At 48.1% G+C, this 21,588-nt stretch overlaps 1 protein-coding gene and 1 long non-coding RNA gene across 6 annotated transcripts in view; one reads left to right on the top strand and one right to left on the bottom strand.

Annotated features, from left to right (window-relative positions):
• TNR (tenascin R) overlaps nucleotides 1-19,018 on the top strand; it is a 33,342-nt gene extending 14,324 nt beyond the window's left edge. Inside the window, exons 8-21 of the mRNA XM_059854603.1 lie at nucleotides 1,872-1,961; nucleotides 2,074-2,337; nucleotides 2,912-3,181; nucleotides 3,292-3,411; nucleotides 3,929-4,072; nucleotides 4,725-4,844; nucleotides 5,130-5,273; nucleotides 5,854-5,984; nucleotides 6,947-7,079; nucleotides 10,028-10,179; nucleotides 11,090-11,186; nucleotides 11,933-12,094; nucleotides 13,546-13,709; nucleotides 14,235-19,018. Of these exons, the coding sequence (XP_059710586.1) occupies nucleotides 1,872-1,961; nucleotides 2,074-2,337; nucleotides 2,912-3,181; nucleotides 3,292-3,411; nucleotides 3,929-4,072; nucleotides 4,725-4,844; nucleotides 5,130-5,273; nucleotides 5,854-5,984; nucleotides 6,947-7,079; nucleotides 10,028-10,179; nucleotides 11,090-11,186; nucleotides 11,933-12,094; nucleotides 13,546-13,709; nucleotides 14,235-14,354 (2,111 nt within the window). The 3' untranslated portion in view covers nucleotides 14,355-19,018. The remainder of the gene's footprint in view (nucleotides 1-1,871; nucleotides 1,962-2,073; nucleotides 2,338-2,911; nucleotides 3,182-3,291; nucleotides 3,412-3,928; nucleotides 4,073-4,724; nucleotides 4,845-5,129; nucleotides 5,274-5,853; nucleotides 5,985-6,946; nucleotides 7,080-10,027; nucleotides 10,180-11,089; nucleotides 11,187-11,932; nucleotides 12,095-13,545; nucleotides 13,710-14,234) is intronic.
• LOC132331293 (uncharacterized) overlaps nucleotides 1-21,588 on the bottom strand; it is a 39,958-nt gene that overhangs the window by 10,342 nt on the left and 8,028 nt on the right. For 2 of the 5 annotated variants that reach the window (XR_009487539.1, XR_009487540.1), the window contains exons 2-4: nucleotides 11,012-11,164; nucleotides 9,505-9,623; nucleotides 112-8,641 (exon numbers count right to left, since the gene is read on the bottom strand). This is a non-coding gene — a long non-coding RNA (uncharacterized LOC132331293). The remainder of the gene's footprint in view (nucleotides 1-111; nucleotides 8,642-9,504; nucleotides 9,624-11,011; nucleotides 11,165-21,588) is intronic. The other 3 variants (XR_009487543.1, XR_009487541.1, XR_009487542.1) reach the window with 3 other exon arrangements.

Genomic DNA, 21,588 nt, shown 5'->3' with positions numbered 1-21,588 from the left:
CATATGAAGTTATAGGAGAAGGGTCAGTGGGAAAGCCAATAGGTAAGTTGCAGGCACAGCAGCAGAGTCACAAGAAAGGCTGGAGGGCATCAAGGCAATTAGAGCAGTTACCTTGAAAAATGTGGAATGTAGAAAGAAGAAAACCATCAGGGCTGGTTTCTTCTGTGTTCTTGATGAGGATGCGTGGGGAGAAGTAGGATGAGATCAGAGCCTCGGTGCTGGACTCCTGCTAGCTTTCCTTTAGGACATATATTGGCTTTCTAGGTGAGAAGAAGCATTAAAAATGGGCCAAATCCCCCTTCCTGGGCAGAGGCACAACAGTGACACACACAGACAATATCCATGGCTTGAGCTTGCCTTGGAATATATGGCAAGAGCCTAAAGTCCCTTGTTTTTCTCAATAAAACTAAAAAAGCTGCCAAGGCTCTTCCAGTCTCAGGTAAGGCTGCAAGAAACCCAACCAGAGCAAGCTGCAGAGATGCAGATTCTTAAGTCAGTTGTACAGAGTTATTTTTTATATAATACCTCCATCATCACACAAGTGCATTGCTTCCATTCCCCAGTGTACGGTGTCATAAACAAACCAATTATAAAAACAAAACAAACCAATCTAGTCATAGCAGAAAATAATGAAAAAGCCATTCTGCTAGCAAAAAAAGTCATAATGTGGATGGCACATGAGCCTCTTCCAAAGCTCTTTTTGTACAGAGTAGTCATATCCTCCAGTCTTGTTGGACTTTGTGCAAAATCCATTGGGGTGTTTTTCCAGTCACCCAGAACCTGATGGGATCCATGGTATGAAAGTAACCAGCAATTCTCTCAGCCAGTCTCATCTACCTGCAGGAAAAGCAGTGTGGAATGGCACTGAGCAGAGTTTATCAAAGATTTACACTTTAAAGGGCAGCAAGCCTGGCCCTGACCCGTAGTCTCTATTAAAAATCAGCATTTGCACAGAAATAACCATAAATATGCTCATCCCAAAAGAGCTGGGAGAGAAAAGGTTTATATCCTCCTGCTCATTTCTTCCTTCTCCTACCTTCTGCCAGACTCTTCTTCCCAGAATACTTCTGACACTTGGTGAGCAGGTCCAACTTCTCCCCATCATCAAGACTGCACTGTAGCAAGAGAAAAGCAGGGGAGGAGAGTGTCTCTCCCTCCTGACCTCTTGGGAAAGGTTTTGGTGCTGTCCCTGGGTGAGGCACAGTGAGGCTGAGCTGGAGAGTTTATTGCTTTTTCTAACTTTGTATGAAGGATCATGAAGAACAGGGAAGAGGGGAATAAAGCCACCAGCAGCCAAGCAGAAGTGACAGGCTGAGGCAAGAGATATTCCATGGAAATAAAGCAGTGCAAGAGGAACGGAGCTGGATGAGTTCAATTCCCAAGTTCCTTGAGAGAAGCAACTCAGGATATTTCTACCCTAAAGAACAGGGCTTAATTCAGCTCCCAGAAAGACTGCACCTTTCCCAATTAATGTGCATTTCATTTACTCTACATAGTTTATTCCTCTCCAAGACACCAGCCCTGTGACAATATTTGATGCTGCATCACTTTGGAAAAAAATATAGCTACTTTATCATTCCCATCTCAGCTCACACACACAAGAGCTTCTATCTCACCGCCAGCAATTGCAGCAGACCTCAGCAACAGCTTTTAAAAATGGCTTGTTTCTGGGCTAAAATAACCCAAATTCCCTGTCCAACGGCATCCACAGGGCTTTTTGAAAAGACTCAGCTCTTCTGCAACGTGCAGAGGAACTGCTGACCTGAGGGATGCCCTGGAGGGTCCTCCTGTACCCCCACTTGTGGGAGGTGGAAGAAGAGGTCACACAGACCCTGAGGTCACCCTGTCATGTTCTTTGCCCTCCCTGGTAGATCTGGTGCCGGGAACAGAGTATGGCATTGGGATTTCAGCCGTGATGGACAGCCAGCAGAGTGTGCCAGCAACCATGAATGCCAGGACTGGTGAGTTTGGCCCCACTGCCTGCTCCAAGCACAGCTGGCTGCTATGGCTCAGATGCCCCCATGGGACAGTCAGTGCATGGGGACAAAGCTCTGCACCAACCCTCTCCCACAGAGCTTGACAGCCCCCGGGACCTGCTGGTGACAGCCTCCACTGAGACGTCCATCTCACTGGCTTGGACCAAAGCCACGGGTCCCATCGACCACTACCGCATCACCTTCACCCCTGCCTCGGGCATGGCCTCTGAAGTGACAGTGTCCAGGGACGAGTCACAGCTCACCCTCTCGGAGCTGGAGCCCGGGACAGAGTACACCATCTCCATCATCGCTGAGAGGGGACGGCAGCAGAGCCTGGAGGCCAGCGTGGATGCCTTCACAGGTAGAGAAACACAAGGGATGGGGGCAAGGGCACAGACCTTGTTGGCACCTCTGCCAGCCCACTGCATCCCTGGCACCAAAACCCTGGTGGTGATGGGTATGAGAATCAGGGTCAATGTGTCCACACAGGAGCAGCTGACCTCAAAATGAGGATGGCCCCTACCAATGTGGTGGCACAATCCCTTTGGACAGCAGCACTGAACACACTTGCTGTGCTGTCCTCTGTGGGCAGGGTGGCCTGTGTGCCCATAAGAAGAAGAAATGAAGCCTTGGAGGACCTCACAAGGACCTCTGGCTGAAAAGTCTTCAGTCATGAAGTGCAGACAACATACGCCATCTGCAGTGGGACAGTTCCATCACCCACCATATGGGTCTGGGATGGAGGATGTTTGCAGGTGGAGCTGAAAAAAGCACCATTTTTCCCCTCCTGTTTCTGCTGGTTGATCCCAGCAGAGTTTCAGATCAATGGAGAGCCCAGATCTTCAGCTTTGCCACCTCTTTTAAGTATTTCCCATTCAAGCACTGGAAAAAATCTGCAGATGGTTGGGGTTGCATCTCTCCTCTCCATCTTCCAGGTGTCCGGCCCATCTCACAGCTCCACTTCTCCCAGCTGACATCCTCCAGTGTGAATGTCACATGGAGTGACCCATCTCCACCAGCAGACCGCCTCATCCTCACCTACAGCCCCCGGGATAAGGAGGAGGAGGCCCAGCAGGTCACACTCGATGGCACCCGCAGGCACATCAGCCTGACGGGCTTGCAGCCATCCACCGAGTACCTGGTGTCACTGGTGGCCGTGCACGGCACCATCAGCTCTGAGCCTGTCGTGGGCTCCATCACAACAGGTACCACGGGACACCCCCCAGCAGGCATGGGACAGCACCGGGGAGGGCAGGCAGGGGCATGGGGAGTGGGCCTGCCTCCCACAGCTTTTCTTTGTGCTCCATCTCACCAGGGATTGATGCACCAAAGGACCTCAGGGTGGGCAACGTCACCCAGGAGTCCATGATGGTCTACTGGAGCGCTCCCATGGCTGCCTTTGACCACTACAGGATATCCTACCGTGCTGCCGAAGGTAAGGGGCCAGACCACTCCTGTTCATGCCCTGAGCTCACAGCTGCCAGCCCTCCCTCCATCCGCTGGCCCAGGCAAGCCACTAGGTCATCCTCACCCAGGCAGCATCTCAGTGCCTTGGGCAAAGCGACCAATAACTGGGATTGGCTCCAGGGCAGAGGATGGGGTGATGGCATGAGGATGGAAAGGGACCACTGCAGCCAGCTCGGCACAGAGGGGCACATAGAATCGCCCCCAGCAGTGTGCCCTCCCCAGAGATGGTTAGATTCAGGGCTCAGTCCTGAAATCCCAGCTCTCTCATCTGCTTTGCCTCCCTCATCTCCCTTGGCCCTAGCTTTGTCAATGATGCTGGAAAGGCCAGGCCAGCAGAGTGATGGGCTCACAGGAGTGCACCTGCAGGCACAAAACCCACTTATACCTCCAGTGCCCTGTGGAACTGCCCTCCCCACCCAAGCTCCTCCTGAGCCCCAGGGATGGGGCCAGCTATGATGTCTAAGCTCTTGGCTCCATCTCTGCAGGAAGGACAGACAGCATGGCCATCTCCAGGGATGCCACTGAGTACACTCTCCAGGACCTGCAGCCTGCCACCAAGTATGAGATTGAGCTGAAGAGCGTGCGGGGCCGGGAGGAGAGTGAGCTGGCCTCCATCACTGCATACACAGGTGGGAAGGAGCTCTTGGTGGGCAGGGAACAACCAAACAGTGTCAGCTCCAGCCCTGCCCAGGGCTGGCAGTTCCTGCTTGCACTAATACCCAGGTGACTGAGAGCAAACTGGACCTCACACCAGCCGGATGCAAGCTGGAGATGATAAGCAGGGCTCAGAAGGGCTCAGTGTGGACTTTTGAAGTATGTCTCAGCAAAGTTTATCCCAAGTATGCATGGGAAGTCATGGGTAAAAGTAATAAACCTGTGTACCAGGCACCACGAAGCCAGAAACATGCTGCTGGGCAATCATGACAACCTTTCCTGAACAGAGTACAGATTTCCAGAAATAATCCCTAGGGAAGCCCTGTCACAAGCAGCATCTGCTGCAAGCATAAAACCTTCTGCTATCGCCAGGCTCCTCAAAGCCTAAAGAAAATCCCTAACAAGCCAGACTGGGCATCTAGAAAAGAGTGGAAGAGCAGCCCAGGTAGCAGAGTAACACAAACAATGACCTCTTTGCACTCCAGCTTGGGCAGCACTAACTCCTGTGCAGGCACATGTGTCTGGGCAGCAGGGCAGGGCATAGAGCAGTATGCCACAAGAAGCCCTTCCAGCTCATAGTCCAGTCTCCTAATGCCTCTGACTCTCTGGATCTCTTCCCCCATGCAGCCATGGATGTCCCCCTGGGGGTCACAGCCACCAACATCACTCCCACCGAGGCACTGCTGCAGTGGAACCCGCCGCTGTCGGAGGTGGAAAGCTACGTCCTCATCCTCACCCGTCATGCAGGTACACCAGGGCTCTGCTTCAGCTCACCTCAACCTCTCTCCCATCCCAAAGCCCAGGGCTCAGTGGGAGCCCTTCACTGGGGGAAAAGGGAAGGAGCCCTTGCCTTGGGTTTTATAGGGATTGTGGGAAAAATCAGACCACCCTTCAGACTGAACAGCACCACTACAGCTCAGCTGCTGCACAGTACCTTATGGTGCTTCAGCAATAGAAATGCTTTTTGTCATGAGGTCATATCCAGAGACACATTTTCAATATCTACCCTAACTCATCCCTTTTTGCCTACAGTTGCAGGAGAAACAATTCTCGTGGATGGAGACAGCCAGGAGTACCAGCTGACCAACCTGCTGCCCAGTACCACCTACACAGTGTCTATGTATGCCACCAGCGGGCCTCTCACCAGCCAGACCATCAGCACCAACTTCACTACTCGTACGTACAATCCCTTCCCTCACCCCTCATCCCTAGCCATGCACTCACCCCAGGAAAAGCAGCCAGCAAGGCTGAGCCAAAGCTCTTGTGGGTGTAGAGGTAGCCATGAGCCAAAAGGACACAAACACCAATCCCAAATACCAGTGCAGGGCACAACGCAAGAACACAATTTTAATCAACAAACATCAACCATTATTTTCACTCTTTCAACATCCATCCATCCATCCCTTTCTTTTGGTGATTTCCCCTGGCTGTGGTTTCCTGAGCAGACCCCTGACCAGGTCTTTTTTTTGCCCAAGTCCAGAAGAACACAACTCATTTTGCTTGACAGGTCCCATAGCACATGAATTTTACCCTTAAGGTGGCACACAGGTAGAGGAGGACTTCTAGAGGGTTTGCAGAGCTCTGTTCAAGCCTGGGGATGGGTGATGAGGTCTTGAAACTGAGGGTGAGGATGGACTTTGGGCTGTAGCTCAGTGCTGCAAGGTTGAATCCCAGTGTACTGAGTTGGGAAGTAGGGTTGAGGTGGCTGTGTGTGAGAAATTATTGCACTTCCCTGTGTCCCTATCCACTCTTCCAGTTTTGGATCCTCCAACAAATCTGACAGCCAGTGAAGTCACACGACGGAGTGCCCTGCTATCCTGGGTTCCTCCCGTGGGAGAGATTGAGAATTACATCATGACCTACAGATCCACTGATGGCAGCAGGAAGGTGAGTGAGTCCTCACACCAAAGAGCCTCATTCAGTCAGGGAATAAGAAGGCCATGTTAAAACAAGCAGGAGAAGCCAAACAGAGCAAAAGAACAATGCTCAGTGGCTCAGGGAGGCCAGAATGGCAGACACTGCTTCCTGCTAAGCAGGATGATAGGAAAAAGCAAGAAGAGATTGCCTAAGGTAAAATGTTGAGGTACACCTACTGGTCTGGGCATAGAGGGGTTACCTGGAAAGATTGGAGGAACAAAGGCAATTCACAGGTTGTGAAACACAAGCAAGCTGAGGCAGGAGAGTATTATTCTGCAGAGATGCTAAAAAGGCCTTTTGCCCATCCTGCAAAAAAGGCACAGGCAGCTAATTAATTCTGCAATACAATACATTTGATTATTTAATGAGTGTGTCCACATCTGCCTTTCTGGAGGAGCTGCAACAAACACTGTCAGAAATACGTCATGGCAAACAGTCTGATTTCCTTTGCTGGTGTGATTGGCTCACAGCAGCCAGAGGAGAATAGCTTTGCAAAAGGGGTCCAATAATGCTGTGTGGCACCGGCCAACAACCAGAAAAATTAACATGACAGAAATCAACAGAGTCAAAACTGGCTGATAACCAGGCTTGGCCAGCTCAATTTCTTGCACTGCTGGGCAATCAGTCATGTCTTGTACTGAAGGCACATGGGTCCCAACAGACCCAGCTGACAGAGGACACAGACTGCAAACATTTAAATCCATCTCCAAACCAGGTTGCTTTCCCCCACACCCCAACAATTCTGAAATGTTGGCTATATTGGCTGAACTCACATTCACTCAATCCAGGGCTCTAAGCAGTCATGCAGTGCTCCTCAGCCAGGCTGCAGTAGTTTGTGGCTTCCCTTCCCTCCTCACTTGCTCTTTAGGCTCCCCATTGCTTTTCTCATCTGTTGCTCTTGGTGTCTGCCTCCTTCTGGGACCCATGTACAGGAGCTGATTGTGGATGCTGAGGACACGTGGATCCGTCTGGAGGGGCTTTCTGAGACCACGGAGTACACGGTGCACCTGCAGGCTGCCCAGAACGCCATGCGCAGCGGCCTCGTCTCGACCACCTTCACCACAGGTGAGGCCTCACTCTGCATCCACCCAGACACGAGGAGGCTGGCCCACATGTCAGGCTGGTAGGAATGGACTGCTCTTAGGGACCTTCCCTCCTCAGGCAGCATTCCTTCATGATCCAAAGAGGGCTACTTATAATGCCATGACCCACGGGGCTGCTTTGCTACAAAAAGTTAATGGCTGAAGGAGCTATGATTCAAACACAAGACCCAGACCAGGGCAAGGGGGTTTGAGCTTCAGACCAGGAGCCATCTACCAGGCCCTTTGCCTTGCCCATGTCTGTCCTCAAGTGCAGAAACAGAGGAAAAAAAAAAAATCCACTAAAATCAGCAGTACATATCAACAGGTATGGTCCTGGGAGAGGACCCAGCCAGTGTCTCCATGCTGTGGGCATGATCTGATTGCCCACAAATAGCAAAGAATCAGAATACTTTGGGTTGGAAAGAATCTTTAAAGGTCATCTAGTTCAATCCCCCTGCAGTGAGCAGGGTCATCTTTAACTTGATCAGGCTGCTCAGAGCCCTGTTGAATTTGACCTTGAAAGTTTTCAGGGTTGGGGTATCCCTGGAAATATCAAGCAGGTACATCTCCACCACCACCAGTGGAGTTACAGAGAGCAGAGCCCGCACTTTATCTAATTGCATTATTCCTCCCCACTCTCATTCTAGAGCATTCACAATCCGCTAAAGTAATGGAAGTGGTTTTGTTTTGAAATCAAAAAGTGGGCATGCACAGTCACCACAACCCTCACAGACAGGATACTTACTCTTCCAAGAATGAAGCTTGCAAGAGAATGTCACCAGTGCCCCCATCCTCTGCAACCATTCATAATGGAAGTTATGCAAAGCAAATTGTCCCTCATGCTCTTTGAAAAATATAGCTAGGTCAGGGTACTTACAAAAAGAATGCATCTTATTCAGAGCTAGGAATCCAATAATGTTTATCCTGGGCATCAACAGCACTGAGAAGTCTACAGATGATGTCCACCAAAATTCCTTCCATCTGTGCTGCCAGTTTAATTCTCAAATTAGGAGAATTTTCTTTGAATCTGCTGTGGATACACTTCCACATCTCGGTTACATGCAAAGGTCTCTTCACCTGCTTTTAAGAGATAACAGTTCTTGCCTCTTACACATGTGCATGAATCCAGTACAATTTAGGCAGGTGATAGAAAAAGACATGTAATATTTGAGGCCACTTGGGAGTCAGAGATGAAGCTGCATGGGGGTGACTTCTCAGGTGGGATAAAGCAGCAGAAGCCCACTTATGTCAGGCAAGGAGAGCACCTTTTCCATCAAACACAAGTGTCAGACCTCAGCAACATTAGTCCCCATTGTCAGCTGGTGCAGCATCCAACACATTTAACTTGCTCTGAAGATGAAGATAGGCATTAGCAACAAGTCAGTTTCTCCCCACTTACCCCAATATTGATGAGACAGAAGCAACCAGGAGCTATCACCAAGGCAATGCAATCCATGGACAGCATTTCTCATCAAAGCATCCAGATCTGCAAATCAGTTTACTCTGGCAATGCATCAAGGCACTTTGCAGAGAACAAGGACTTGTCTTTAATGACAAAAAAAAAAAAAAGTAAAGAAAGCCACCCAGGCTTAATTTAAATTGTTTTGCTTCCTCCTGCTTACAGTATACATCCCAGGGTTCTTCTTTTCCCCCTGACATATTAATAGCTCAGCCTCTTTTGTTTCTTGTTTGCATAAGGTTCTTGGGGAATTGTATACAGATGAGACAAAAGGAAGAAACAGATACAGTATTTATAATTTATAGTGGTTTGAGATGTCTTTCAAGGTCTCCTTGGCTCTTAAAGATATGAATATAAATTAAGAAACAAGCAATCTCCACAGAGCTCAGGGGAGCCCAAAGTCGTTGTTGAAGAAGTTTTCATTGTTGGATACTATAAAATACAAACAATGTCTCACCAGGCTGTGCTACAGACCATGAAGATGGGGAGAAAAAAGAGAGGATCTTCAACATTTGGACACAACAATGACTTTCAAGTCTTCAGGTCACAAGGTGGGGGGGGATACACCCAAGTGGGAAGCAACAGACAAGGGTTGTGCCTTGGTCCTATGGGGCACTGCACAACTGTGATGGACACACTCAGCACAGAAGATCTGAAGGTCCCTCACACCTTTTCAGTTTGTTACAGAGACATCCTTGAAAACCACGTCCACATTGCCAGCTCTGCACTTGTTTATTCCATCATCCTTACATAAGAACACTAAAAAAATAGAGATGTATTTTACTTCCCTCTTCTGTCTTAAATAAGAAAAAATTGTTCCCAGAGTTGATATTCCAATACTGCCAGAATAATTGTCAGAATTAAGACTCTTCTAAACTTTGACCACAAAATAAGATGTTTCCTCATTAGATAACACCAGTAGCACAGTCACATAGCCCATGCTACCTACCTCTAAGCATCTCACACGGCCTCATTCCTGCTCAGCTTGCAAGTGACAATTAGCTCAGCATAAGTCCACCATCATTTCCAAGGGCATGGAGAATCAGGAGAATCCCCCTGGAATGAGTACTGTAATAAAACTTGATTAGAGCTGGCAGTCCTGAGAAGAGAACAGGTTTTTGGTATTTTCACAGCTGTCTAAATAGGCTGGTGACAGCTTAAACCCCAGGGTTTCAGACACAGTGCAGAAAGATGGTCCAAGAAGTGACATCCCTCATCATTCATTGTGACATTACCACGCACCCTTCCAGTCCAAGACATATGGAAGAATAATTAATATATGCACACATTTTTTCCCCAGTAATTTCTCTGAGGTCGACAGCAGATAAAAAGTCTCAGCGCCTCGTGGAATTACTTAGAATGCAGAAGCCAAGACAGACTTTTCCTGGACTGTAACTAGTGGAGCCTGAAGCATGGGAAAAAGTTATCTCTTTGCTTGAATTTTACCCTTTTTTTTGATTTTGATTTTGCAGGAGGACGTGTGTTTGCTAACCCTCAGGACTGTGCCCAGCACCTGATGAACGGAGACACGCTGAGCGGGGTCTACACCATCTCCATCAACGGGGACCTCAGCCAGCGGGTGCCCGTGTACTGTGACATGACCACGGATGGAGGTGGCTGGATTGTGAGTATCCATGTGGCATGTTGTCCCCACCACAAAGTAACTGGGCCCCTACCAGCAAAGCACGGGAATGACAGCAGGCTCAGCATCACACGCTTCATTTCACACGCCGCAGGGAATGGCTCACGCTCCGGCAATAATAGTTACACTTGGAGAAATGCCCTTTGATTTATTTGGCATGTTTGCAGTGCTTCTGGAGAGCAAAATCTGTGAGTGAAGCTGATTTATTGTTCTAGAAATGAAATTAATGGCTGGTAGCTTTCACGGGGAATGATTCACACTGCCTGCAGAAGGAGGGTGTCAGGCGTCACCCCAATTGAGTCTGCACAGGAGAACTTTAGAAACAAATGCCTGTTTGGCTTTTGAGCTGCACAAACACTGCTTGTCTTGACGTAGATGGACTGATAGTGTAAGTAAATAATGCCATGGTGCTTTGATCTTTTTCATGTCAAACTTTTACACACATTACACAAAACCCTGCTAGATGTATAGTCAAAACCAAAAAAAATGGGCTTCCTCAAATGCTGATTTCTAGCCAGTAAATTTCCCTCTCATTCTGCTTCAGAGCATACTCTTGGATATCACAGAAACAGCCAGCTCAAAGCAGAATTATGCGCTAGAAAACCAGAGGCACCATATACTAGTTAAAGCAGAAACCTTGAAGGCCAAATCCTTCCTATTTTACCATTGATTTGCTTTGGACGTTATCGAATATCTCTTTGGTTTCTACACTTGCACACGAATTAATTGCATGGCTGCAATTAACACTAACTGGATGGGCATTGCAATTTTCTCCCCAGAAAGGCACAATGGAAAGAAAAATTATTATTTTTACCTTGTGTGTCCAAAGCCTGTCAAAGCTGTTTCTCATCTCCATCATTATGGTTTTCCCCCTGCTCTCCCTCCACATCAGGTCTTCCAGCGGCGGCAGAACGGGCTGACCGATTTCTTCCGGAAATGGGCAGATTACCGGGTTGGCTTTGGAAACCTGGAGGATGAGTTTTGGCTGGGTATGACCTTCCCTGGTTGCTTTTCATTGATGTGTCAAACCTAAGTTCCATAAGCACTGTGTCAGCTGTTGGCTCCTTGCCCTTCACCACATTCCTCTACGTTCTCCCTCAGACAGTTTTCCTTCTGTTCATTCCCTGCCCTTCACTTCAGGAACTCATGCAGAGGCACACCACATAAAGGCACACTGTGAAGGTTAGCAGCTCCCTAGTTTGTTCTCTCTAGGAGAGAAGGGGGGGTATGTATGCTGTCAGTTTTCATGGACCAAAATCCATTACTGTCCATGGATGACTACAGGTTGCACTGCTGGCCAGAAAGTCCAATGAAAGCAGGAAAGGAGTGAGTGGGAGACAGCACAGCTCTGAAATTGAATGTGCTCCTCCAAAAGCTGAGCATAAGCCAAAGGGACCTGCAGCATAAACACACTCTGGGCTTGTATGGGAGGTGAACAACAACATAAGTAGCACCAGAGCTCAACGGCTGAACGTTCCAAGCTCCAGCAGCATGAAGAAATCTGAAGCTGGACCTTGAACCCACTGCTCACAGACACAGGGAAGTGAAGCTCGAGTGGGAACAGAGATCCAGACCCCAGCAGTGCCAGGTGACACACAAACTCACTACAAGTGCTGCTGCACTTTGATTCCTCTCCTTGCTCCCATTTCCCACTACTGTTTGATTTGCCTAGAGCTTTCCTTGTTTGTTCATGGAGCAGATCCAGGTCTCACTGGGTGTTTCACTGTCTCGACAGGCTTGGACAACATCCACAAGATCACGTCCCAAGGGCGCTACGAGCTGCGAATAGACATGAGGGATGGCCAGGAGGCAGCATATGCCTACTATGACAAGTTCTCCATTGGTGACTCCAGGAGCCTCTACAAACTGCGGGTTGGGGACTACAATGGCACTTCAGGTACAGCCTCCTTGCTAGCGAAGGTCTTGGGAAATCCTGTGACTGGTTGGTCCAAGACTGTAAAGGAAATCTCAACATGAAATCTCACTTGTCTAGAGCGAGAAAAACACCCATAGTCCTTTCTGCCTTCCTGCAGCCCATCATGTAAACCAGGCTGATAAATCCCACTAAGGACATGGAATTTTCCATTGGGGATTAGATATTTAATATCAGAGACATTGCTCTTCAAATGACCAGGTCAGCCATCAGAGGTGTCATTTCACTTGGCAATAGCCACAGCTGGCTATTGATGTCGTGCTGGAGGCTGTATTTATTGCCTTTCCACAGCTATGGAAAAATCTGAAATCTCTGAGTCATTTCCTCACATAAAGGCCAAACACTGCCCAGTTTTGCAAGGACACTGTCACACCTGCTTACTTGGTTGATTCAGGAGAGTTAGAGTTACCCACCAGAAGGGAGTGGGTGCTGGAGGGAGGGCACAGGGGGTCTCTTCCTCAGAAAGGGAGAAGGGGTACAAGTGTAGCCCCTTCATCTGGGATAGACATGCCCAGTGCAAGCCTCCATGATGGAACTTCCACCATGTACTAGGTGGAACCCCATAACATACCCAAGATGCAGGAATTCCCCTATATAATATCACTTAGTTGCCACTGGAAGGGAGGTGACAGGAATCTTGACGGTGTGCAACAAAGCACTTGCTCTAACCTCAAACCCCAGGGCACAAAGCACCCAACCTACTGCCAAGGATGACAGCAATAGTCTCTCCATGGCTGGATTGCACACAGCCAGCATGGGCCCACTTCACATGTCCTTAGGGATTACCAAGGAGCATATTTAGAATGTCTCCTCTAAGTACATCACTCAATTCACCATATTTTACTCTGGCTTTTCTTCCACACAAAAGCAGCTGTCTAGTTATCCAGTGAGGATGAAGTTAGAGGTTTTGGTGGAATAAGACATCACACACCTTCCAAAAAACTTCTTCCCCTTATCCAAAAAGAGAAAAGATGGCCAAGCATCTTGGTTCAAGAGATGAATGTTTGGTCTCCTTTGAGAGGAAAAGCTCCCTTTGGCTAACAGGAAAGAAGGAGGTTGAAAGCATCCTGAAGTTATATAGCAGAGCCAAGCCTTGGGAAATCAGGGATGCCAAAATATGGGATTTAAATAATTTCTGAAACACTGAAATTCAGATCCAAACACGTATCCAAGCACTTTATCTGACAAAGCCAAGAAGTCTCAAAGATTTGCTACGGTCTGCACTGATCCTAAACAGACAGCAGAGGACCTCAGATGAACCAGTTATGAATAATTCCAGTTGACGTTGTCCCCAGACTGTCAGCTGTTTGAGCCATTAATTGGAATGGTTACCACAAACGCAGAGTATCCCAATTTCCTTGTGAAAACACCAGATATCTCAGACTCCATCACCTTAACAGCACCTCTTTCCATAGGAGACTCCCTCACCTATCACCAGGGACGCCCCTTCTCCACCAAGGACAGGGACAACGATGTTGCTGTGACTAACTGTGCCATGTCCTACAAAGGGGCCTGGTGGTACAAGAACTGCCACCGCACCAACCTCAATGGCAAGTACGGAGAGTCCCGGCACAGTCAGGTAAGGGCACAGCTGCCTTGAAAGCCTCTGCAATTTCTTCCAGGGGAACATGTCAGCAAGTCTAGGTTAGGGCTGGGGTGGTGTAATTGGTGCACCAGGGTCAGGTAAGGGCACAGCTGCCTTGAAAGCCTCTGCAATTTCTTCCAGGGGAACATGTCAGCAAGCCTAGGTTAGGGCTGGGGGGTAATGATTGGTGCACCAGGGTCAGAACTGGTGGCATGGCCCCACACCAGCTGTAGCAAAGGGAGCCACCTTCAAGCCAGCTAGGCTTTGTGCCTCGCACACACTGCCATAGTCATTTGCTGTGGTGTGTTAGATTAAAAAATGACCTACATGAAATTTGATCAGCCTTTGAGCAGTGGGAAAAAAACAATCAAGCCATAGAAGCAGGGGAGCTGCTTGCTCCTGCTATAACAAGTTTTTCCTTCTGGCTTCTCTACACCAATCGGACCTGTTTCCTTCCTCTCCTACTCTAGTTTCTTGTTAGGATCTTTCCTTAACCCTCTGCCTTTCTCTCCCCTCCAGGGGATTAACTGGTACCACTGGAAAGGCCACGAGTTCTCCATCCCCTTTGTGGAAATGAAGATGCGACCCTACAACCACCGTAACATCTCTGGGAGGAAGAGACGGTCCCTACAGCTCTGAGCCAGCTGAACCCCTCCTGCCTCCCACCACCTGACCTTTTCTGTCATTTGTTTGTATTTTATAATATGAAAAGGGAAAAAAAAAAAAGTTACTACTCATCTGAGATAGCAAGCTGCCCCTCACAAGTGCTGGAGGGAACCATGGCACAAAGAAAGGCCATGGGAAAGGAAAGACCTCATTGCTTTGCATCTGTCCCAGAGAAATACCAAATTTCCAGTCTCCCTATCCCAATACTCTGGCCCTTAACATGAGAAGAAAGAGACAGATTTTTTGATATTTTTCTAAAAGACATAGAAATCCCCAGCAAATCCCCTTAGAAATGTTTGTCACGGGGCTTGTGGCAAACCTTCCCCACAGGTACCTTGGTGTGGCCATTTCCAGCTCAGCAATGGCCAGGGATGCCCGACCTCTCCCTGCCTCCCTGTCCCCTCCTGGCAGGGAGGTCCCAAGCTTCATGCCATCCTGTAGACACCAACTCTTCCAGCAGGCAGAGGCCCATCTCCCCGCTATGTGCAGGCTCTGGACACCTGGGGACCAAGTGAGGATAAGCAAAAGCTCATCCCATCCCCAGTTTTCACAGGAGGGCTTGGCAAATATCTGCATATGTAGGCAAACTCCAGAGAGCCCACAGCTCATGTGCTGGTCCCACCACAAAGTCATCCTCGTGTGCATGAAGTGTATGGGAATAAGAACCAGCCCCAGCTTTCATTATCCACTCCTTCAAGGTGAACTCAGCCTACTCCAGGTCCATGACATCTGCCTGGGTTATGCTGAACTTGATGGAGAAGAAAGGACCTAAATTAGAAGACTTGGGAGAAGAATCCCTACTTGTGGTCCTGAAATCTAGGACCCATTTCCTCTGTTATTTCTATATTCCATCATGCTCTCTCTCTCTCTGAGGTCGCTGGTCCCAAACAAAAGAGTCTCAGAGGAGGAGCAGCAATAAAAATATATCACACAACTGCAGCCCAACCTGAAGCCAGCAGCTGTCACAGCTCAGGTGCTCCTGTTCATGGTCCTCCACCCAAACAGGGAATTATGACAATGCAGCTAAGGCAAGAGAAGTGCAAGCTGAGGAATGCCCATTTCCTTCTTTCTCCTACACCATCCCTCTTCAATGCCATCACAAGAGGGACACAAGTCTCAGTGCCTTGGTATTGCCAGCTCTCTAACAGGAAATCAACTGCTTCCCCTCCTGGAAGGTATTCTATTCAGATTTTGGAGCACTTCAAGGCCCTTGGAAGAATTAAAGAGTTTACTCTTCCCATCCTTAACTCAAGGAAGATGGACCCTTTGGACAGCTCTGTCTGTGCCCTGTTGTCATTGTCCCCATCTCCACACAGCCCAAATGACCACCATGCTTGTCACTCCTCTCCAAGGACTCTGGTCAATGCTGGGCATTGTCACTGGCCTGGTCTCCAAGAAGGGACTCATCCCTGCATCCAAGGACAATGCAGCTCATCACTGGATTTGCAGCCAAAGGAACATTACGAACGCTAAACACTGCTGATCTGGTTTTATCACACTGAAGCTGCTTTGTCTCAAAAACATCTTTCAGATGGCAACATAAAGGCATCTTTGCAGTAGCTTATAATTCAGGCCAGTGTATCTTTTGTGGTCACACTCCTTAATGTTCTGATGTTAGTCACGAAGGCTGCAAAGCTGAAGAGGAGCATTAAATGGGAAACATAGCCTCCTTCTCCATGGACATACTGGCACATGAAATCACAGCTAACACTGAGGTCAAGATCAGATACAGGGCCCATTCCTTCAGCTTACAAGCTGGCCTGGAGAAAGGATGCTCAGCAACATCTCCTATGTAAACGTGGTGTCCCTTCTTACTTCCCCTTGGCATCAAATCTGGCAACAAGTCAACCAGTTTTGGAACAGGTGAGTCAGAGGCTGCAGATGATGGGATCTCTTGCAGGACATGGCTACTGTCACAGATGGTGGCATGTCATGCCTCCTGAGCACCCACCCCTGCTTTAACACCCAAAAGCCAACAAAAAGCAGCAAATGGAACTGATTAAAGCCTAAGAAGGCTTTTAGTAGACCAGCAGAGTAAATTCTTCTCCAAACCATCAAGAATTTGTAGGAAGAAATGTCCCAACAAAAGCTGTCAAGGAGCAGTGGTTATAACCAGCAGAGACTGGCAATGGATGGTGCTGTTTTCTTACCTACCCAGGAGAAAGGAAGAGATGGCAGTGGAAACACACACTTATCATTCACAATTAAGTGAAAGGCAAATGCATTTTCTTTTCAAAAGTAAGACTCAAACAGAAAGTTTGAAAAAAAAAAAAAAAGTTTGCCAGGCTTTTCTAGGAGGTTCAAAAGAATATCCTCAAAAAGGCTGATGATTCTCTAAGCAGGTTTACTGATATATATATATACATCTCCCTCCTCATGTCTGTCATCCTTTGTACAAGTCCTGTAACCAGGATGAGGCAGCCCAGTTGACCCAACTGCATAGTCAGGTATGAAACTGGACAATATCCAATCTTCCAGTGCTATTATCCATCAGTGCTGGTCCATAACCCTCATGTGATACCAGCATGTTGCCTTTCCATGGCATTGGTGAAAGACAGTTGCTACAATCTTTTAAAGGAAAGATTTCTACACATCATGGTTTTCTCCTGGTGATAACCCAACCCAAGCCCAGGCACACAAGCAGCAATGATGACCCAGGCATTTGGGCCATTGTCTCCTGTTCACATTGACCATAAACAAGATACAATTTCCCAGAAAGTTATTTTTCTATATTGCCTTAAATTTTTTTTTTTTTTTTGACAAAGCTCCTGCCAGCAAATTTGTGCTTAATGCTGATGCTCCAGAAGGCCCCATAATTAAGTAGTTTATTCTCACCCTCCATCACTGGATGGGCTAGTTCATTCTCCAGCTAGACCAGGTTTGGCCCCGAAATTCCCAGAAACCAAGCCTGGATCTGGTGCAGTGCTCATCTTGACAGACTTGGCTTCAGCATGTGAACTTCCACTGGGCTCTGGTGGCTCCACTGCCATCCTGGGTTTGTGTGGCTCAGGCTTGTTGCAGAGCCCAAAAAGGAGCATGAGGCTGTTACCCAAACCACAGTATCCACTGTGAGATGCCATTCTGTGTAACAGGAAGCAGCACATCAAATCCTTCACACAGCAGAACATCGTGTGTGCCCATGACCCTTGCAGCCTTTCAAAGCCACCTGTTATTTCTAACTCCAAAATCCTGGAGGAGGGAAACACAAAGGGACTTTAATCTCATGCCCTATATTCATTTCCCTCTGTTTCCATTCTCCAAGCCCACCTTTCCCTTGCACACTGCCCTGAAACATAACCAAAGAGAAAGAGAGTCCTGAAAGGAAAAGCTGCTTTTAGTACAGTGATAGCACCTATAAATGAATAATTTCAAGAAGGAGAGAGGCCAGCCTCTCCCCAAGGGTAGCTGGGTTTTGGTAGGAAGGTACCGGGAGAGTATCCACACAAAGGTTGGGGAGAAGTCTGCTTCTACTCCTTAACTTTGCATTACTTTACTCTCCCAAATTTGCCCTAAACCAGGCCAAATGGGCATCTCAAAGCTGAGTACCAGCCTAAATGCACTCTTGTCCCAACCTCTTGCCTCCTTCCCAGAGGGATGCTTATCCCAGGTGAAGTGCTCATGTGTGGAAGGCACAGCTCATGCACCTTCATTCCCAGTGATGCTCTGGTGAGGGCCTGGCCAGTGGTGTCCACATGCCCACAACAGGCTCAGAGCAACTTGACAGAGTACAGCAGGAGCCAAAGTACTCTCCTGGTGCTTCACCTCCACGCCAGCTCATGACCTTCATCCCAGCTCAGAGCTGCCCTCCTGCTGGGGGTGACCACCCCCTTATCCTGTGCCCCCCCCAGACATGCCCACAAGTTATGACTTTACCAAACACTGCCAGCAATGAACTCTCACCCCCAAAAAACCCTTTAATTCCTGCTTACACCCACTAACAAAGGGTTCTGTTCTGGGGCCAAACAAAAAGCCCATCCCTGTTTCTGCCAGCCAAGCACCCTGGGATGGCCATAAACCCAACAGAGACCCCTGGGGACCACCAGCACCTCCAGGGCCACCTTGCCCTTTCCTAAAAGGATGCCACCCATCAGGGGATGGTGGTGGCAGCTCCTTGCCCCTTCCAGAGGGGAAATTTGGGGTAAGTGGGAGGGAAAGGCCCTTCCCTTGGGAGATCCTGATGCCTAGACCTGCCTCAACACCCAGCCTGCACTTCTTCAGATGTCAGTGGCTTCTCAGAAGGATGGTGACACAAAGACCTAAACAAACAAGCCACCCCTTGTGTACAGGTGTTATCCTGGAAATGTTCTTAACATGTTGAAAAAAGTTTAAAAACATAAATAAGAAGGGAGAGCAGAGGCAATGAAATGCCTCAAATAGATTAGATGAACTCAAACCACTGGAACCAAATTAGGGGGAAAAGAAAAGTAAATAAATGCATAAATAAAATCTATAATATAAATAAATAATAATATATTAAACAACCTTCCCCACCCTGTAATGAAAATGTATCTTGGAGAATGGGATCAACGCTTGTTAACCATTGTTAACCAGTATTTTTAGTCCTGACCGCTCTTAGGCTATGTATAGTTCCTTTTTTTAATGCATTTTCTATACATTAATAAAAGATACTGAAGGAGTGAGCTGTGTGCCTGTCCAGGAGTGGGCTGGGACCAGGGTCCTTGTGCATCCAAGCCCAGCAACATTTCAGCCCCAACTTTTTGCCAGGAGGGGACATGCATCCCCTATCCCTGATCTTTGGTTATCCCATTGGAGGAGCATGGAGGGCTTAGCATGGATTCACATTCAAACCTGGAGGAACAGAGCAGCTGATAGACCCAGCACAGGCAGTGTAACAAATAAACAGTGGGAGGAAGTTTTGGGTCAGCCCAGCTTTGGCTGGTGATCCCAGCTCCATCCTTGTAGGTGTTAATGACCAGGATGGAAAAAGCCCTGAGCAACCTCATCCAACCCCAGGGCGGGGAACTGCCCTGGGCAGAAGGTGGAATCAGAGACTCCCAAGTCCCCCCCAGCCCAGCTAAGCTGTTAAAATAAATAGCAATAACATGGCCATGAAGTCGGGTCAGCATGGTCGGTCCATTAACCACAGGAAGGCCGGGAGCTGGGATTTGGCCTCAGCCCAGCACGAGACATTTTGCTAATAAATTTAGCTGCTCTCATGAGCTACAGAGGCTCTTCAACTTGCAGCCAGAGAAAGCAAAACTGTGGTATGAATACTTGGGAGCAAAGGGAAACAACCCCAAAATCTTTAGTGAAAACCATTTGCCTGATTTAAACAGCAGTCTATTCCCAACATGATGGAAACTCCATCAAAAAACAGATTGGAAGGCTCATTCCAGCAGAATATACTCCCAGTGGGAAACAGCAACAACAAAAAAAAACCCCAAACAAAACTCCAACACTGATGAGCAAAAATCTCTAGGATGAAGATGAACTTCAGAAGATTTTAAAAGTCTTCTCTTATTTCATGAAGACTTTACCCAAACCTCTTTGTTTAAAGCTTTTGCATTCCACACATAGCCAGACAGGATGAGAAAGCTTGAAAGAAGCTCTTCCTCCAGACCACTTCAATATTTTCTAAATTTGACTTTGTAGAGACAAAACAGGGGAGTTTTCTTGGTGGCAACTTCTCTTTCTTGCTCGGATTTGTGAGACAAAAAAGGAAGTTTGTGAGAGAGGGGATGTCCCACCTTGGTCATGACCCTTAGCACACCAAAAGCAAAGTGTGAAGCCTGATGGACTTGACTGTCTGGAACAAATGAACTTTTTTTGTGTCTGAAGGTAGTTAGTGCTGTGGAGGACCCTTCATGCAAGGTCTATGCATGGAGGAAGATGTGTTTGGGATGGGGAGGAAGGGTTACCTGTGCTGGTACTCATCATCCTAGTCTCATTGAGCTTGGCCAAGCCATTGTCTGTCACAGCACACGTTGCAGTTGAGATGGCCACAATACACAAATATCACCATAGAATTTTGGAAGGCTTCAAGCATCCCCCTTCTTGTTCTTTAGCCCAGCCTTTTATTCCCCTCCTGTTGATGCATTGCACCTGTGTGCCCTCTGTTCCCTTTGGTGGTTGGTCAGTGCCCCTGGGCACTCCAGGTCTCATTGCTGTCAGTGCTGCTCACAGCTGTAGCCAATTAGGGGCTCAGCCCAGCCCCACTCCCAATTTCCCCAAACTGTGTCCTTCCAGTTGTCCAGGGTGTTTTATTTATGGTCTCTAAGAGAAGGGCAACACCTTCCACTGTGCACCCTCAGCATGTCTTGGGCCAATGGAGGCCCCCAGGGTCTCCATTTCCTGCAGAGAACCTCCCAAAAAGTTCACCTGGAGGAAACAAAGTCTTCCTACTGCAAAAACCAATAACAAGAGGCAGGTGTGTATCAGTCAGAGGTTGGTGCCTAGAGAAGGCAGGTAGCAGATACATGGGGAGCTGCAGCATCCCTCTGGATCATAACCATCTCCCAAAATCACAGTCAAGGCCAACGCCATGTTTCAGATGGGATGAGAAGGGAGTGAGGGCTGGCAAAAGCCCTTTCTAAACACTACAAGTTTTAATTTAAGCCAGGGAAGTGTTTTGCCCCATCACACTAAACCCTGGGGAGCTCCTGCCCTAACACACGTGCCCACCACCCTCATCCCTCTGACCCCTCTGCCTTTGCACAGCTCAGAACCATCACCATAATCTAGACATGGTCTTACATGTGGTGCGATCTCATATTTCCAGCCACTCCAACAAGCCTTCCCAGGCACACCACACTCCTCTTTGGGCACTTCCAGCCACCACAGTCCCCCCATCTGCACTTTACACAGAGATATTTCATCACAGCGCTCTTACCAAAGTCCCCTTTTTGCATGAGTGATGCTCAGGAACTTTGTTCCAACAGCAAACATCAGGAGGGTGTACAAAGGTCCTCAGCCAGGACCTTGGGCACCCATGCCAAACCCAGAGCTCAAGCAACACATTTCCAACAACACATCCTGCAGCCTCAGCCCAAAAAAAACACGAGGGAAATGCTGGCCCAGGAGCACAGTGTGGCAGAAGGAGCTGCAATGGCTCCAAGAGCAAGGCTGGAGCAGGTTGATGAAGGGGCAGCTTTGTGCCATAGATTCAAAGCTCCTTTATTTCTTAGGAGATGTCATTTTTATAGCACCATCTTCAACATTCTCAGATTTTAAATTTCCCCTCATAAAA

The sequence above is a fragment of the Haemorhous mexicanus genome, chromosome 9 (genome assembly GCF_027477595.1).
Source record: "Haemorhous mexicanus isolate bHaeMex1 chromosome 9, bHaeMex1.pri, whole genome shotgun sequence".
In the NCBI taxonomy this organism is placed as follows: Eukaryota; Metazoa; Chordata; class Aves; order Passeriformes; family Fringillidae; genus Haemorhous; species Haemorhous mexicanus.
The sequence above is the reverse complement of the archived record's forward strand: the minus strand, read 5'-3'. Positions and strand labels throughout refer to the sequence as shown.